At 33.0% G+C, this 20,364-nt stretch overlaps 1 protein-coding gene across 2 annotated transcripts in view; it reads left to right on the forward strand.

The window, feature by feature from the left end:
- The window catches only part of LOC148627284 (N-acyl-phosphatidylethanolamine-hydrolyzing phospholipase D-like), a 31,852-nt gene that overhangs the window by 1,975 nt on the left and 9,513 nt on the right, over nucleotides 1-20,364 (forward strand). Inside the window, exons 1-4 of one of the 2 annotated variants that reach the window (XM_088570989.1) lie at nucleotides 43-243; nucleotides 7,356-7,567; nucleotides 15,117-15,576; nucleotides 18,414-18,490. In XM_088570989.1, coding sequence (XP_088427115.1) covers nucleotides 7,364-7,567; nucleotides 15,117-15,576; nucleotides 18,414-18,490 — 741 coding nt within the window. In that variant the 5' untranslated portion in view covers nucleotides 43-243; nucleotides 7,356-7,363. Of the gene's footprint in view, nucleotides 1-42; nucleotides 244-7,355; nucleotides 7,568-15,116; nucleotides 15,577-18,413; nucleotides 18,491-20,364 lie in introns of those variants that run through there. The other variant, XM_088570996.1, reaches the window with a different exon arrangement.

Here is a 20,364-nt window from a genome sequence, read left to right on the forward strand (position 1 = left end):
TAGCATAGAAGCCTATGGGAAGTGGAATTAGTGGTTTTTAGCCTACATCCAAGGACATTTTTGCACCGCTCATGAGTCAAGTGTATTTTAGTCTAGACGTTGGGATCGAATAAGTTCTGAAAAAGTGCTGGTTGCGTCTTTAGAGGTGGAGGTTGTTTCTAGTACTGATGGGTTCAGACTGTTCCAAATAATGGATTGTGTTCAGAATAAAGCTGGTTTTTAGAACATCAGTGCGAGCATATGGTATGTAAAACTGTTGATCATGTCTGTTACGGTTGGTTCTGGTGTTATGTCTAATGTCATTGGTTGGTATGTTTGCTACTCCATCAAGACCTTTATGAAATAATATAAGTCAGTTTTCTTTTCTACGTTATTTTAATGATTTCCATTATAGTTCTTCCATGATCTTAGTCATTGATCCTTCATCATAGTTGTAATTATTCAAAACAAAGCGTGCAGCTCTTTTTTGCACCTATTCTTTTTCTTCTGAGTATTTACAGTTTGGGTCCCAAACAGTTCCTGCATATTCAAGTACTTCTTTATTACAGATATTTAGGTTTCTCTTAAGCATTCCTAATACTCAGTTGGCTTTGCTTGTGACTTCAGATACATGTTTGTCCCATCAAAGGTCTGATGATATTTTAACTTTGAGGTATTTTATTGTATCTAGGAATTCTAATGTTGACCCTTCCAATTTGTATTCATAATCCATATGATGTTTTTTCTTGCATGTCAGTTTCATCATGTTACACTTTATTGGCCAGAATTGCATGCCCCATTTCCTAGCCCATGCTCCTAGTTTATCTATATCTTCTTGGAATGTTTGCGTTTGTGTGACATCATACCGGGGAAAAAAGAGGAATTATTCAGGTTTTTAGTTATGTAAGTTACACAATTAACAAATTAATAATAACAAAGCTACATTGTATGAAAATAGTGAGGAAGAGTGTGTTCTCAAAACTCGAAAATATGATAAAAATGTCAAAATTTACCTAAAAATCAATTACTAAACACTATCAGTAATTCTCCTAGTGAAAATTAATAAAATTTGTCAACTTCCAAAGGTTAAATATAGAATCTACAATGATAACGAGTTGATTATGGAATTTCTCACATCGAGTGAAATAAATTTTATAGTTTTGATCACGAGGCTTGCCGAGCTATTCAAACTATAAAATTTATTTCACAAGATGTGAGAAATTCATAATCAACAAGCTTTAAATGTAGATTCTGTTTCTCTAATGCCCTAAAGTCTTCAAAAATACCCAAAAATGAAAAGCGTGTGAAACGTTATGATTCTGATTGACGTCACACAAATGCAAACATTTCAAACAAAAGAATTTTTCACTTCAAATCTTCCAGAGTCCCTTCATAATTCTTATTTAAGGTAAGAAAACACCAAAATTATCTCATTTAACTGAAATATAACTAGAATGGCAATCGAAGCGATTCAAGATGGAGTCCAAGACAATCGATTTTTAAGCCAATCGAACTCAAAAACAAAAAAGTCACTAGTGATGAGAACATTTTTTTGCAGTATGAAAATTGAATTAAAATTAGAGAATTAAGTACATGTATTTCAAACCCATTATTATGCAATGGAAATTATATCACTTTGTAGAGGATCAGGTTTTGATGTTGCTATTAGTGATTCGAACGCCCCCATTTTCCCTGAAAGTGGTGAAGATAAAGGCCTAAAATTTAAGTCCTGTATTTAAATTGTTGTGGTATTAAAACAAATTGAAATATCCAAAACCTCAAACTCCTATTGAAAACTATGATATAGCTGACTTTGTAGAAACTTAAACTGACGACCTAGATACTATGGAATTCCTAGGATATTAATTTCCTATGATAAATAGAAAATAAATTGTAAGTAGACGTTCAGGTGGAATTATTTGGTTATAAAAACGAATTAGAGAGTTATATAGATATTTTAGAATTCCAATTGCAAATATGTCACATGGTTCAAATGTAGCAAGGAACTTTTCAAAACAGATAAATTTGTAATATTTCGAGTCATTTACATCCCTACAGAGTATGCAAAATTCTCATCTGAAGATGTCTTTTCAGATATTGAACAGGAATTTCTTACATTCTCAAATAATTCTGATTACATTTGTCTTCTTGGTGACTTTAATGCAAGAACTTCTGACAAAAATGATTTTATTAAATTTAATGAAAGTAGACACTTCAACAATATGATAACAGAGTTCTTAGAAAACTCCACTCAATATTTGGAAAATACTAGAATCTCCTGTAATGGAAAGTATGGACAGGATCAAAAGCAGATACAGAAATTTGTTACTTAATTTCTGTTAAGGCAATGATATGTTAATTGTTAATTGTAGAATTGGCAATGATCGAGAGCTTGATAAATTTACATGTAGAAATGCAAGTGTCGTAGATTATGCCATAAGTAGACCTAAACTGTTGAAATGTTTTGAAGATTTTTACATACTTGAATCAAGTAAGCTATACTCAGATGTTCACACACCCTTACACACAGCTTTTAATGTAGAAGTGATGTCAAAGGAAAACATTAAAACTGTAGCTAATGATAAACTTAAGGTTAAACCATTGGAAGACAACAAAACACATGACTTCCAATCAAATATCGATATTGACAAAGTATGCGATTTTGAACAAAAACTCAAAAAATGTAGTTAATTGTATTTAGGAAATAAATTTGGATGAAAACATGATGAATTTTGTCCTGGAAGAACTAGGTATTATCCTTGTTAACTCTGTGGCAAACATTTTTTTTGGGAACTTACCAAAATAAAAGGGATAAGAATAAAATTTACAATGGTAGTAATATCAAAAATCAAATACCTTGGTTTGATCAAGATTGCAGATTTCTGAGACAGAATTTTAGACAATTTAAACGTAACTATAATTCAAATAAATCGGATGAAAATTTTTCAAATATGAACAAAACAGAAAGAATCGGGTGGTCTTTCATGATCAATGATTGACCATTAACAGCGATTAAAATTTACATTTTAAAATATTTCGCGGTGGGAAATATTCAATTGAATTGGAAATATTGTTGCATTCAGCATGTATTAGAGAAGAAGGTTTGATTGAGGTAAATTAAATTTTCTACTTGTAAGAAACCGTTTTCAGAAGGCTTTAAAGGTTGTTTATCCATTCACTAATTCACTGCATTTTACTTTTTGATTGTATATCATAGCAGGGGCAGATCCAGGATTTCATGTTAGGACCATGAATAAGATTAAAGGCCAGACGAAGCCAGGCAGAAAAAACTTGGCAGTAGAATTTGTGTTAAATCAAGATCTCATTTTTGTTCCAGAATTGGAATTGGCATACACTAGGTCCCTCCTCTACTAAACTGAACCATTACAGGGTTTGATCCAAAGTTTTGAAAAGAAGGGGGTTGCATGCATTTTATGCTCATTTTGTCCAAATGTTGCTTGAAATTAGGAAATTTTTCCAGAAATAGGGTGTTTCAACCCTGGATTCTTCTGGATCTGCCAAATGCATACAAATTCATTCTAAAATTCTGCTCTGTTAGTTGTGTCAATATCATTGTGTATTTAAATTTATTATTGTCTTAAATATGTTATACTGCTGATTTGCCCCTGTTGTAGAATACGTTATCAATTATAATTCAAGACAATATCATCCGATTGATGTGTAATTTAAGCATTATTTCATGTGGTTACATGAGTCTTTATCACAGCTTTTAGATTTATTTTGCATGTCATATAAAGCCATATAAAAAATTAGTCTAATATCCCTCTACAAAGCAAAATTAAATGAAAATAAATAATGTCCTTAACAACAACCAAAGTGGCATAATATTTTGTGAAACCATATACAACCAAAAACATAGTGCTGCAACTAAAACTTCCAAACTTGTATTGCTTTGAGCGCATTAGAGTTCTGTCCCTTATTTTCTTGAAAAGGAACTTATTTGCTTTTCTTCATGTTGATTGTTGTTTGTAAAACAGAGCTACAAAAAGGTATCATTTACATGTACATGTATAACAACGAAACAAACTTGTTTGGCCTGTTACGAATCATTGTATCACTTTGTAGCACTAGAAAAGTATATATACAGGGGCAGATTCAGACATTTTGAAAAGGGGTTTCAGATTGGTTCCAGGATTTTTTGCACATTTTTACCTTAATTTTGCACAGAATTTACAAAATTTTCTCGCAAAAAGGATTTCAACAATGGAACCCCTGGATTCGCCATTGAAATATGACCCTGTAATTTCAGCTGTTGCCAGATTGACCTTCTCAGATTAGAAATATAACCGTCCATGATTTTACTGATACATGTACCTGAACATGCGAAAGAATGTTTAATTCTAAATTTTAACTTTGCTAAAATTTTCTTTCTGTCTGTTTATTTCCATGTACCACTTGTTTATTCCTTTAGGCATTAGAACTGAAATTGAAATGCTAATTAAATTGGACTGTTCATAAACCACACTTTTTGGTGCCTAAATGTATAATAACTGTAGTGTAATAAAATAATCCAAGGGTGCAAGATAAAAGAAGTATAGAATAGTTGGTAATAAATTCAAAAGGTTAAACAGATAGAAAGACACAATGGTTTTAACAGTAACGAGTATAGTTTTTGAAAATGGAAATTATGATGTTTCTTTTTCAGGACATAGGTACATTCATTTAGTAAAATTTTATTGTTATTCAAAGCACCTTTATTAAAAAAAAGCCATTGCCATTCAGCATTTTTTTTATTATTAATTTCATTTTACATGTAATGGATGCAATAGTTCTCACAAACACTTAATGACAAATCAATATTTATGAACATTTAAAAATCGGAATTTTTTGGTCATTTGTCAAAAAAATCTAAGTTTGAACTGGAAAATATTTACATCCTCGCATTTCCAATAAATAAAAAGGATATGTTGCCATTCTCCAATCTGTTATCTTTAATTTGATACATGGCTCATCATAATCCATCCAGTGGTTTTACAAACACTCTTGGCAATTTTGCCCTTTTTTCAACAGATAAATTAGAGAAAAATTACTGATAAACAGCCAAATAGCAAAGCAGTGTTCTATATGGATTATTATAAGTGACTTCACCCTCTAATATACATTCCCTGGCTTTACAGAGTAGAAGATTATCTGTTCCATGGCATTACATTGTCCAAAGGTTCATAATAAGTCAGAAGATCTGTTGGTCCAAAGATTTACACCTTTCACACAAAATTTTCCTATTCAAAATACATTGTAGTTTGAAAAATAAATCAATGAACAAGTTAGAAAAGATATCCTGAATTTTTCATTAATTTACATTTTTTTATCTGACTGCTAACAAATAACAGTTGCATATAATTGTTCAGTCAATCTAATGAAATTTTGCCCTTAATCTAAACAAGTTGCAACAGAAGAAATTTAAGTTCTAAGCTAAAGCATTATGACCAAAATAAGCATAGAAAATAGCTTTTCTAAGTCTGAAGTGGAGAAACCTCAAAATAAGCAATTCAAAGTAACCATTGGAAAGGGGGAGATAACTCTGTCAAAATGGCTGATATAACTATAAAATTTGATACAAAATCATAATTATGCTTTATCTGATTAATAAAATGTAGTGATAGGGGACATTTTAGCATTGATTAGAGGATAATCGACACCTGACGAAGAGTTTTCATATCTTTTACCAAACAACAACTTAGATTTAGAAACTGAATTTATAGTAAACCATATGTCCATTTTTCCATATAATGAAGTTTAAGACTTCCAATTTGATGAAAATGATGAAGTAATTATTTTACTTTTTCGCCCACCTGGCAATTACCATCACTTGGTATCTGTCTTTGTTGTCAGTCATTGTCCAGCGTCATTAACAATTTTTCAAAACTCTTCCTCTGACACTACTTGACCAATTAGAACCAAACTTGGTATGAATGTTTCTTAGGGTGTTCTGCATAGAACTGATTTGTGGATATTCATTCTGTTGAAAAACATTGCTGACTTTACTAAAAATAAAACATAGGGGACACACAGAAGTTTTTCAAATATATCTCCAAAACTTAGGACTAGCCAAATTCTAACGTAGGATAAATGTTCAGCATAATAATCTATCTGTGGTGAAATTTCCATGTAAGTCTGTTTGGCCATGTTGGAAATATTGTCCTTTTTGACATTTTAATGTTTTTTTTAATGACAATGGACAGAATTTAATGAAAAATGATATTATATTTCCTTAGGTATGAGCATTAGGAATTTTTATCCAAGAAAAAAACATGGCCGCTTTTACAAAAAAAAAGAATGTTGCTTATAACAAAGGCAAAACTGTTGATAAGTAGCTTGCAAAAATAATGAATAGTTTTTTTGTTTTTTATTATTATTAAAATTCAAAATGATGGAAATACCTAAAAACAAGTATTTTCTGTCATTAAAAATATCCAAAAAAATTTTAATTTACCCAATCTTATTCAAAATGTTACATATCATGCGAAGCATATTATGGAAGAAAGTCAATAAGGAAAAAACTTCTATCTAAGTATCATCCTGACATGAAATTAATAAAAAAAAAAAAACGGACAAAATCTGACCCCAAAAAATTATTTTACCGAGTTATCTCCCCCTTCCAATGTTAATTTCCAGATTTTAAATGCATATTTTGAGGTTTCCTTATGTTAGATTTCGTTAGGCTTTTTGCTGTTTATTTGGGTCATAATGCTACATATTTTAATCAAAACATTTTCTGTTGTAATTTATTTAAATTTTTAAATTTATTTTGACTGGACTAATAGTGGAATCGTGCTGTTGCCTTAATGGTTGTCATGGTCAATAGACATTTCATTTCCAGACAATAACTTTAGTATTACAATGTATTGTATAGATCTCAACGTGGTACCACACCACCAAAGGTTGGTTGGAATTGATTTAAGAGGATGTGTATTGAACTGTTCAGGAATTAGGGACCAGAAACAAGTATTTTCATGATGTCTGTACAATAGTTTGAGTAAATCCATTAGAATGGATCTAATATTGTACAAGGTGCCACACCATGAATGAAAGGCTGGGATTGATTTTAGGGGTTGTGTGTTGAACCATTTAGGAAGTAGGTGCTTAAAAGGGGCAAAACAAGCACTATTATAATGTCTGGACAATAATATGAACTTTGAAGTTGTACCACAAGGTGCAACATCACAAAAGGAAGACTGGAATTTATTTTGGGGACCAAAAAGAGGCTAGAAATAATCATTTTCTGAATTTGAATTGGCACTGAATTACAGAGAAAGGCATGTATTTTGATAATGATCCTTACTACTTTTTTTTTATCAGAAGCCTATGCTTTGTCAAACATTTAACAAGTTTTTTTTCTCATGCAATCATTACAGATTTAAAGATGTCCGGGTCAGCTTCTGAGAATGATGGTATTGAAGATATATCTTTTGAAGGATGTTTTAAGCCTGTAGAGGAAAAAGGATTCTTTGGTTCCAAATATTTCAACAATCCCAAGGAATGGACAAAATGGCATAGACCTGGGTTGTTTAAATTTATTGAAATGAAATGTTCGGATGACAATTTAGCAAATGTACCACAAAATGAAGTAAGTAAACTACCAAACACACTGATTTATTCAATGGATTTTTGTCCAGGTTACATGGAAAGCCAGTTTTTTTTTCTAGTCAGGTTGTATTATGGTATACTGGTGTCCTTCCTTCCATTCATCTGTCCATCTATCTGTTGTTCACCCTTTACACAATAACTCAAAAATACTGCCACCAATTTTTGTGAAACCTTTGTGAATTGATTTTTTCTGTTGATGTGAGCTCCATTTTGATTTTCTTGTTTTTGAGTCATGGGCCTTTATTCTTTCATCCAACTATAACTAAAAAATCCCTTGCAGCAATGTCCATGACACTTTGGTGAATTGTTTATTTACGTTGATTTAAGCCCCCTTTCAAATTCTTGAAAAGGAAAAGGGCCCATAAGGCCTTATTCTGCCTACTGAAATAATCAAGAAAAATTATCATTAATTGGGAAGAAAACTCAATAATAATGTAATTTATATTTTCCATTTCCAATTTTATGCATTCAGATAACTTAATTCAGTAAGGCTATTCAGTAAATAAGATAGCATTTTTTCACTCTTTGGAACTTATTTTATAGCAAGATCTGGTGTTAACAAAAAATCCATTGAGAATGAAAGTTTGCATTTATTCATTCTTTCTACAGGAAAAGGGATTTTTGGTTAAGACTGGATCTTTTTGTTCATTTAGTTCAAAATGTTCAAAAATCATGCTAAAAGTTACTTCAAAAGTCCTACTTTACCAGTACATGTATCATATGGCCTAGGTCACCTAGCTAAGAGTAATCAAGGGAATCAAGGTTATAGCGGTAATCAAAAGAATGTAATACAGGGACAAAGACCAGACATGGAATACAGACATACACAACAAAGAACATAAAGTAACTAAAATCATGCATACAAAGTAACAAAAGTAAATGAGCAACTCGGACTCCACTAAAAACTGGGAACATGGACCAGGTGCACAGGTAGGGTAAGCGTCCTCTGCTTTTCTAGAAACACCTGCCGAGTTGCTCATAAAAAGTCAAGTCCGGGGTAGACAAACGAGGAAAGGAAAACTATGATCCGTTGAATACATCAGTTTTCATGGTGCTGATGGATACACCATAACGATCCACGAGTTCATGATGACGACCATAAAACTTCTGTAGTGATGACTTCAATCTTGTAGCAACATAACCCTGTTCCAGAAGCCTATTTGTTAGAGTTCTAGTGCGATACAAAAAGTCTGCGTAGTTTCGGCAAGCTCTGGCATAACAAATAAGTTGTGATATGAACACTCCATACACAGGAGCCGAAGGGATGTTGCCACAGATGAAAGGAAAGTTGACAATTCTGAATGAAAAGTTGTCACGTTTGTCGTAAAGTTTGGTCAATAGTTTTCCTTTACCGTCTTTTTCTAAGTGTAGGTCGATATGAGGCTGACTTCACAGTGTCTGTAGTATCCTTTATCTCAAGTTCTTGTAGCTAACTATCCCATGTTTAAACACCTGACCACCCTTGTAATCTACCCCTGAAACCCTAATTTACACCATAGCACTTAAGTAGATATATTTATCAAAGAGCTTTTATCCTACTTTATGTTAAGGAATGGTCATTTTTTATCAAATAAAGTCTGAAATAATCTATCCTTTGATCAGATGTCAATTTTGATATGGCCACTGCTGTGAACATGCCTGCATGCATGTACACAAATGCGTTGACTTTGAATCACACCACTTTCTTTTACTTGAGATTTTTTTTACAGAATTTACATTAGAATCCATTAGTTTTCAATAATTGTTTGTTTTAGAATCCGTATAAATCTCCTCAGTGTTCAATTTAATGATTTACTTCTGCATTGACTGTAATACATAAATGAAAGCTTGTATAAACATTAATTTATAATAAAAAGAGTGGCATTCTGTCTGAAGATAATTTTGTTTGTAATAAATGTTGCAATGCATTCTGTTCCCTAATGTAATTTGGCAAAGTTCTAAACACTGTTTTGATATCATGTGCAAATAAAGCATTTAACTTTCTCCTGATTCTTATTTTGAATGTCCAAAAATCAAAAGCCATTTGCTTTTTATGCCTGTGAAAACAATCCAAGCTCTTTGTATTTATCTAATGAAATGATTAAGAACAATCCTATCTAACATCCTTTGTTATGTTTGTATTCAATTCACACCTTTCCAAAATTTTTTACCCCCCTCTTGAAAATCTTGAAAAACAAAGGCCAACACGTTCTATGTGGTGGATTTGGAGGTGGTTCGATAATGTCTTATGGATTGTCAGTTTATTTAAACATTGCCTGGCCGCTGACCATTTGAGGTTTTGTGGTACAAATTAAATGAAAATAGTTTTTGAACCTGAACATAAGGTATGACAAGCTTTTATGCATTTGAGTGGAGATACCATTTGCATAGGTGTTACTCTTTGGAAACTCAAGAGATGAAGACCCCTCTTAAAATTTTTTCAGAAGAGGGAGATTTGAGAATTATCATTTTCATGACATATTTTAGCTGCCAACTCTTTTTGTTGTAAAACTATACTTGAATTTGTGACAGTTTATTTTGATACATTAAAACATGAGATTGGAATTTAAAAAAAAAGAAGTGTTATTTTGATCCAAAATTGAAGTGTGTCTTTTCTGAGCTTCATAACTTCACTTTAGTCTTTTTCTCCCCACCATTGTGACTGATAAATACCAAAAATTCCAAAAGTGAAGCTCTTACAGTGATTGGCAAGACAGTGGGAGATTACAGAACATATGATGAAATATTGGGAGGCTCCCGCTGAACGCAGGAGATTTAACACATATTAAGATGCATTTATTTCAAACTTTCCCACATCAATTTCAGGGATGGGGTTATTGTAACCAGTAGTCATAATTAATTGTAATCTATTACATTTTCATAAGTAATTGTTGTTAATTATGATTACAAGTAATCATATGTAATCGATTACTGGATAATTTTATTTTTTTTTAAGTGGTGTAATCATGATTACTTTTTGACCGTTTGTCAACAACGGTATAAATCTATGCAATTAATTTGGCTGACATCCTCCATCACAAAAATGTTACCAACAAAATTCCCCCATATTTCAAAGACAAATCCATACCAATTATTTCATATTCCTATACTTCACCCATTGCATCCAAAATGTTCAATTATAAAAGGCTATTGCAGAACCTCAAGATTGAGGACTTCAAGGCTAAACCACCTGACTGTTCTTGCAAAAACTTTCCATTCAAATATGGTCCTTTTGGTCACATAGTTACAGGAGATTTAACCATCATTGAAAACAAATCTCTGTGTAATATCCTTTCTGAAGGTCCCAAGTACTGTGAACCATGTTCCATAAATTGGAATTATAGCTTATAATTATAAGTTCTTATGGATGCCATGGATGTCTATGCAAGAAAATGGATAAAAGGAGAACATGAAGACATTGATTCTTTGTCAGAGTGATTAAAGGCCGTGAGGTCTTTAATTTTGAAACGAATGAAAGTTTTAAGTAGGTCAATGGGTGCCAATGCTACATAAGTTTTCAAGGACCCTGATGTAGCAAAAACATTGTCTACTATACATATCAAATATGTTGTCATACCAGCAGACAAAGCCCAAAACAACATTGTTTTTGTCTGCAAAACGTTTTACATCCAATGTTTATGATCAGAGGTATACGTAGAAAATAATAGCAGTGATCAGACCTATACTGCTACCACACTCTACGAAGAAGAGATTGTGGAAAACGATAAATCTGTGCTATCCTCTTTCGGTCACTCTACCAAGGACGATGATGGTGATTTACCGTCTATGTACTGGATTCCTAAACTCCACAAGAATCCATACAAACGTTACATAGCTGGATCTGCAAAATGTACCACCAAACCTCTTTCAAAACTTCCAACTTCTATACTCACAGCTGTCAAAGAGGGTCTGCAGTCCTACCACAACACTTGTTTCTCCCATGGTGGTGTTGGTTCAGTGTGGATCTTGAAGGGTTCAAAAGATCTTTTGGAGATAGACAGTTCAAACTATTATCAGAATATAATAGCATTAGAGCCTATTATTTTTCAACACTGTGTGCTTCTGTTTCCCATACTCAGGGTCCCAAGTCAAAAACTTTATACATTGTTGTTTTTCAAAAAAAGATGGTGCACCCGGATGCAGGAGAGTGGTTCTCTGCGGGTATTCCTCATGTTTTGTGAGGGATGGTTCCAAGTCATTTTCCGGGTGTACGGGTGAGGATTTTTGCAGGATGCTGGAGTTTTTGATCAACAACATGTATGTCCAGTGTGGTGGACACGTTTTTTCAACAAACGGTCAGCATTCCAATGGGTACAAATTGTGCTCCTCTACTTGCTGACCTATTCCTTCACTCTTATGATGCTGACTTTATAGCTGATCTGAACCGAAGGAAAGAGTGTTGTTTAGCTAGTTCCTTTGATCTCAGTTTCCGCTATATAGATGACGTATTATCTTTGATGAACAATCCTTTAGGGATTTGATACATCACATCTATCCCCAAAGAACTTGAGAGAGAGGATACTACGGACACTGTGAGGTCAGTCTCATATCTTGACCTACACTTAGAAATCAGTGGTAAAGGAAAACTATTGACCAAACTTTACGATAAATGTGATAACTTTTCATTCAGAATTTCAACTTTCCTTTCGTCTGTGGCAACAACCCTTCAGCACCTGTGTATGGAGTTTTCATATCACAACTCATGTGTTATGCCAGAGCTTGCTGAGACTGCACAGACTTTTTGTATCACACTAGACTTTTAACAGGTATGCTTCTGGAACAAGGTTGTGTTGCTGCAGGATTGAAGTCATCACTACAGAGGTTTTATGGTCATCATGAATTCATGGATCGCTACAGTGTATCCATTTGCGCCATGAAAACTGATTTGTTCAATGTGTCATGATTTTCCTTTCCTGTTTCGTCTACTCCAGACTTGACTTTTTATCAACAACTTGGTATAACGGGTGTTATTAGAAAAGCAGAGGACACTTACCCTACCGGTGCGCCTGATCCATGCTCCCAGTTTTTAGTCCAAGTTGCTCATTTGCTTTTGTTACTTTGTATGTATGATTTAAGTTACTTTATGTTCTTTGTTGTGTATGTCTGTTTTCCATGTCTGGTCTTTGTTCCTGGATTACATTCTTTTGATTACCGCTATAACCTTGGTTCCCTTGATTACTCTTTATTACTTTTTAATTACGGTACATTACCCTAAAAATGTTCAGTAAAAATAGAGTGTTAAGGATTAGTATTTTCCCTTTTTAGCTCACCTGGCCAAAGGCCATGTGAGCCATTGCCATCACTTGGAGTCTGTCGTCGTCATTGTCCGTCGTCGTCGTTAACAATTATACAAAACTCTTCTCCTCTGACACTACATGACCAATTGAAACCAAACTGAAAATGAATGTTCCTTGGGGTATCCTGCATAGAATTGATGTGGGGATTTTTGATTCATCGAAAAACATGGCCACCATTACTAAAAATAGAACATAGGGGTTGGACAGTAGTTTTTCACATATATCTCCAAAACCGTTAGGTTTAGCTAAATTCTGACATCAGGTAAAAGTGTTCAGCATGATGAGATCTATCTCTGATCAAGTTTTGGTTTTAATCCGTGAAGCCATGTTGGAGTTATTGCCCTTTTTCAACAATTTTTGCTATTTTTAATGTTATTTCTTTCAAAAATCTTCTCCTCTAACACTACTTGACCAATTGAAACCAAATGTGGTATGAATGTTTCTTGGGGTATTCTACATAGAACTGATGTAGGGATTTTTGATTCGTTGAAAAACATGGCCACCGTTACTAAAAATAGAACATAGGGGTCAGACAGTAGTTTTTCACATATATCTCCAAAACCGTTAGGTTTAGCCAAACTCTTGCAATTGCTGAAATAATCCTAATTATAAGGCCTTCAAGGATCTTCAGGGATCAAAGTTCTCAGGCAACTCCTTATAAGAGTTATTGCCCTTGAAAGATGATTTTTTTTTTTTTTTTTTTTTTTTTTTTTTTTTTTTTTTAGTTTTCAATATCTTGAAACCTACAATAGATAAAAAGGAACTTCCATTTGCTGAAATGATCCTTAAGATAAGTCCTACCAAAGTCTTCTTGAGTCAAAATTGTTGGACATCTCCTTGTTAAAGTTATTACCCTTGAAAGACAAACTTTAACCAGGTGGGCAATTCAGGCTCTTGGGAGCCTCTTGTTTTTTTTTGTTTTTTGTTTTTTTTTTATTCCTCTAGAAAATAGCTTCCTGTGTTTTTATAGCAGTTTTCAGACATCCCTGAAAGTTTTTTAGTTATAGGGATCAAAGACAGATGTCTTTGATTTGCACTCTTAAAGCAGAACTTTTTTCACCTTGAATTGAATTTTAAATCTTGTGCTAAATTGTGTCCATTCGAATCCATATGTTCTGCCCATAATGAACTGTAAGTCCCTATGCTTTCTGGTAGTGTGTCAAAAACTAATATTGTATCTACACTTGCCCTAAAGGAACAGAGTTTAATGCTGTTGTATAATTAATGCTGCATTCCACAAAACTTTTGATTTATTTCTGGTTGATTTTGAAAATTGTTTTTTTATTAAATCCCTGCCTGTATTTTTCAAGTAAATTTTGGATATCTCTTACAGTTTTCCAGTTATAGGTATCAAAGGCAAAGGTCTTTGGTCAGCACCCTTATTAAAAGCAGAATATCTTCAAACTTAATTGAGTAATAAATTTTGTTCATCGTTGTGTCCAAACCAATTGTTGTGTTCATAATGAACTGTAAGTCCTTAAGTGTTTCAAAAACTAATACTGTGTCCAAACTTGCTCCAAGTGAACAGAGTTCAACATGCATGCTGGGCACGACAAAGTTCTCTATTTACACTTGCTGTCATCATTTAAAACTTCATGTTGTTAAGCATTTTATTTAAAACACTTTCATCCGATAACCCTGGCTGTGAATTCATCTGTCTATATCACACCTTTTACATGCTCTTATGGCAACAGTTCCCAACAGATTTTAATCAATAGGTTATTGCAAATACTAACTCAGACAAAGCAAAACTGGCTAATATTGTGAGAGTTATCTGAATCTTTCTTGGAAATTGAAATTTTTTCAAAGTTTTGTTTTGTAAGCACTCAGATGCTTACAATTCTCAATGGATTTCGACCAAATTTATACTAAAGATAACTGCCATGAGTGTTTCAGACAGGTTTGAAAATCAAAAGTAACTGCTGTATAATGTGAGAGTTATAAATTAAAATTTCTTCAATTTTTTTATTTGTAAATGTTCTGATACCTACATTTCCCAATGATTTTAGATCCAAATTATACCAAAAGTAACTGCCATGAAAGACATATTCAAAAATCAATGACAACTGAATAATATTGTGAGAGTTATCTTTTTTGGTTTTTTTTATACTTTTCTTTAAATTTCATTCTGTAAGCTCTTCCCCATCAATGGTTACAATAATGAAGTTCATTAAAAAATATCCAAGTGACACACTGATTGAATTGATGCTATTGATTAATATTCATGTTTTTTGGGTTGGTTATTTTTTATAGGATATTTTAAATGAAAAGCTTTATGTTCACAAGATGGATGGGGAAACCAAAAATAAATTACTAAATCCACAAAAGGATGGACTTCAGATCATGTGGATTGGCCATGCCACATTACTTGTCCAGTTTGATGACTTTAATATACTGACAGACCCAGTGTTTCTGGATAGATGCTCACCTACACAGTATGCTGGTCCAAAACGCTATCGACCTGTACCATGTGAAATTGAACAACTTCCACGTATAGATGCTGTTTTAATAAGTCATAATCATTATGATCATTTAGAACATGATGCTGTGGTAAAATTGAATGGTAGATTTGGGGATAAAATAAGATGGTTTGTTCCCATGAATATGAAAGACTGGTTCATAAAGTATGGTTGCAGTAATGTTTATGAGATGACCTGGTGGGAAAAGAATATGTACAATGCTGACAAACGTAGGAATAAGGAATCAAGTGGAGGTAAGTCTTTGTTTTTGCCATCCTCCATAGACATTTGGTATCCACACAGCAACTTTAGTTTATAGGTCTCTATGAATTGTACCACAAGGTGCCATACCACCAAAGGAATATGAAAATTCATTTTTTAGTTTGTTGTTTGAATTAGGAGGCTTAACAAGAGAATAAACAAACATTTTTCTGATGTTCAGAGAGTATGGATCTCCCTGAACTTGTAACACAAGATTTCATACCACAAAAGAAAGGCTGGGATTGATTTTAGGGGTTCTGACTTAAACTGTGTAGTAATCAGGTGCTAAAAAGAGTCTACTTCGATTGCAGTAAAATTAATTGCAAGTTTAGAGTTGTAACAAGTTTGAATGATGTTTCCATACTTGTCAAACTGTTCATGGTTTGACCTCTGTGGTCCTATTAATCTGTGCACAGCAAAAAAAAAATATTTGGTAGCAAGTAATTTTTAGCTCAACTGGATGAAAGGCCATGTGAGCTATTGCCATCACTGTGTACGTGGTCGTTGTCGTCCTCCGTAAACTTTTTCAAACATCTCCTCTGAAACTACTCAATAGATTGTAACCAAACTTTGCATGAATGTTCTTTAGGGTATTGTTAACAATCTCTGTGCGGGAATTTTTTATCTGGCAAGAAAACATGGCCATGGTTACTAAAAATAGACCATAGGGGGGTCAAATTGAAGAATTGTTCAAATATGTCAAAAACAGTTGGGTTTAGCTAATATTTGGCATGGATTAAAATTGTTCAGCTCAATGGGATTACCTACATGTACCTGAATGCCAAAATTTTCAGAAAGATCCATTGACAAATTAATGAGCTATGGATTATTTTTTAAAATCTCCTCTTAGACAACTTGAAGGATGGATCGTAACCAAACATGGCATGAATGTTTTTTTAGGATATCCTTAACAATTTTTTTATTCATGGAAAACATGGCCATAATAATAAAAATTGACGACTTGTTGAAATAACTTGAAAACCAAAGAGTTTAGCCTAATTTTTTAGGGGGGGTGGGGAATTGATCAGCATGTTGAGACTGACCTATGCTGAAATTTTCATGAAGATCTGTTGCTCAATGTTGGAATTATTGCCCTTGAAGAGAAAAATTGACAATTAGAGATTTATTTAATAATATGAAAACTGGATAGATAACTAAGATGCTCTGTATTGATTAAATGATTCTTGTGACAATAGTATGGTGAGGTCAGGAGTCCAGTGACATGGTGAGCAATTCAGGCTCTCTAGAGCCTTTAGTTTTGTCCTCTCTTCTGTCAGTCAACCAGTTTGTCAGTACAACTTTTCTGAAACTACTTGAGGGAATTTTATACTTGTCCATACAGTGTGGATGAATTAGAATTTTTCCCACCATCTTAGTTTTGCAGTTGTAGCAGTTTTTATAATGTTTCATTCAGACTTCGGCAAAACTGCCTTACAAGGATAGTATGGTTTCAAATCTTTCATACAAAACAGTTTTCAGTATACTCATCAATGGGAATTTCCCATTTGTTGGGAATCAAATTTCATGGTCTGGCTCACCCATGAAAACCACGAAGATTGGTACCTTGGATCACAATAGTATTTTCACAGTATTTATCAATTTTAAAGAATGCCATTATTACCTCAGACTTCTAATAGTGTTACAGCTCTGAAGTCAATTAGTTCAACCCAGGTTTTTTTTATTGCTTTGTCATGGATCACCATATTTCATTGCTTTGTCGTGGATCACCATATTTTTTTATGTTAGTGCTTGATTATATTTGAATTGTTTGTATTGTTATGGAAGATAAAATATTAAAGGAAAATTTTGCTTTACTTATGAAGTAACTAGATGAAATAAACAGAAAAGTATCAATAAAAATAGCTTAATAAGAATCCTCATTAGTTATTCTGCAGTTGTATAGTCTTATCACCAAAGTACTAACTAAGTTTTTCTCAGGTGACACCATTTTGTGTGTAAATAACATGATTTTAATCTATTATCTCCAATAATGCATATACATGTACATGTATTATGAAAGATTTTTTAATTAACTTGTATTAGAGTTTTGTTGTCACTTTTATCATAGAAATAATAATACAAAACCTACAAATACATGTAAAAAATCATGAAAACATCTTAACTTACTCCATCACTTTAAAAGCCTTAGTAATCCTTTCAAATTTCATCACAGTCTTTTTGATACCCTAAAAAAGATACAAAAACCCCTATATTCTAAAACAAGTTTTCCACCCAAAATGCATGAGAATGATCAACATGTCAGATGAGTTCTGTTAATGGACATAACTTTCCAATAACAAGTGCATTAAATTTTTCAAAAAAGTACAGTTAATAAAAACTGAAGCTCTCTTGCCCACAAAAACATCTTCCTTCCAAGACTATTAATATGTTGAAATGTAGGAAATGAAATTAAGCTTTAGTGAATAACTACCAGTAAATAAAACTGTCCTAAACTCATAAAATTATAATTGATCATAAGTCAATTGTTACTGGTTACTTTTCCATATTTTCAAGTCCAATGTTCATTCTGTGCTACTTTCGTGTAATTTGTAACCATTAGTAGGGAAACTACTCTTCAAGTTCTTATCAATAATCAAAGAATAATGGTCTGACAATTTTCTTTTAAAGTTTATGAAGATGGAATTAGTCCTAATGTAATGCTCAAATATACTACAACATTGTATGTATATAAATAAAGAAGTTATATAGAGTTAAGTGCCATATAATTGGTACTATTGTAACAATAAAAGTTTGAGAGAAAAATAAATACATGTTCTAGTATACAATATTCAGTATTATTATTAATTTATTTATTCACTCTACTTTGTAGAAAATGATAGGAAAGCTGACTTTATTTGTGTTCCTGCTCAACACTGGAGTCAGAGGGGGCCTACTGATGCTATGAAGGTAAACAATGTTTTAGAATACTGCTGTGGAGGAAGATCAATGAACCAACCTGTTTGGATATCCTCTCCTAGCTCCACTAACAAACATAATCCTTGGAGACATGCCTCCCATATTACTACCTCCTCTGCCCCCAGGGATGTTTGCTCCCCAGCTTCCTACAACAACACCTGCTATTTCTAGCTGACCTCCAATGCATCTATTGGGGACTGGCCTAAAATTTGGCAACATCAATAAACTGATATCTGTTTCATAATTAACGTAAAATTGCACAATGTTAAGTATGACGGTGATCGAATTTAAGTTAATGGAATGTCATGAAATTTTTATACTTTTTTGTTATGGGGTCACTGGTCCCTACTGTTCTTTAAAAAGGGACCAAAAAAGGTGAAATAGGTGAATTTTTAAATTAGAATTATTATTATTTATTCAATTTTGATTAAAAAAAACTGTTCCTTGCTAAATTTTGTTTCACCAGTATTGTACATATTGTTTATCTACAGTGTTTATTCATTTGTTATAAGGGGCCAAAGTGGGGCCACGTGATAACAGTCAGCTTTGTTATTTCTGGTGTTATTTCCCCATGAAAATCCATGCCTGCATTTTTCAATCAGATTTGAAATATCTCTTATTGTTTACAAGGGTTCAAAAACATCATCATGAACTTTTACAAGTATGCTGATATATTTGCTCCTTCTTGAACCATTTCAGAAGTTAAGGGGTCCAAAGTAGTCTGTACCCAAGGACACTTTTTTGTAACTAAAATAGATTCTTAGTGATTGAAACAAAACAATGCATTAACAACTGATTATCCAAGACAGTTTATATGTCAACAATGCTTATGGGTAGTCAAATTCATCATTCTTAGCATGTGTCAAACATGAATTGTGTGTCCACGTCCATCCCCAACGTAAATGGATCAACAGGCTGCAGTCTTATCATGCTGCGCTGAACAAACTTTTTACTGTTACAACTGAGTGGTTAACTAATTTTGATATGAGAAGTTATATTTGTAAAAAGAACAATTTTAAGAATTTCAGAGTAGTAGTCAGTTAATCTTTATAAAATTGTATAACAAAAATCCAAACAACAAAAAAAGGTTGGTATTGATTTTTGAGGTTATGGCTTCCACCGTTTTAGAATTAGGGGCTAAAAATGGGCCAAAAACAAGCATTTCATGGAATCAAACTATATAATGCCCATAAAAGCATGGAAATGTCTATGATATTGTTCCACAATATTCTATACCACAATGGTCAGACTCTTGATTGATTTTTAGGATAAAGACTTGAACTTTTCAGAAATTAAGGGCCAAAAAGGGGGACCAGAAACAGGCATTTTAATGATGTCCAGACAATAAGATGACTAGTTATTAATGAATCTTTTTAATATTACAAGGTACTATACCACAAAAGGAAGACTGAGATTGATTTTTGGGGTTGTGACTTGAGCCAAGTAAGAATTAGGGGCTACAATTCAGCAGATAGTGCCACAATAAATAAACAAACACATGAGGTTCACTTCCTATGGTACCCTCATTTACACAGTTTAAATCACCTATTGTGTTTAGGTGGCTATTGTCCTTCTGTTAATCAATGTAAATCTAGGGAATGCTATGACTTTTCTAGATAGACAGGTTTGTCTTTAATCAGGGTGAAATTTGTGGTGAAATTGATTTGTTGAAAGGTAATGATGAACCTTAATAATAAGTAAGAGTTTCAACTGGTTGACTTACAGTGAGTCCATTTGTTTGTAATTAACAAATCCATAATGACACCAAAAAAAATCAAACAAATATTCAAGTAATTGTAGACCTTTGGAAAGATACATCTTATTAATTATACCCAGCATTTGTTTCATCAAAATGGTGGTGTAGT

This window comes from Perna viridis, chromosome 1, assembly GCF_037379345.1.
Source record: "Perna viridis isolate PV_CMFRI_1.1 ecotype Kerala chromosome 1, ASM3737934v1, whole genome shotgun sequence".
NCBI lineage: Eukaryota > Metazoa > Mollusca > Bivalvia > Mytilida > Mytilidae > Perna > Perna viridis.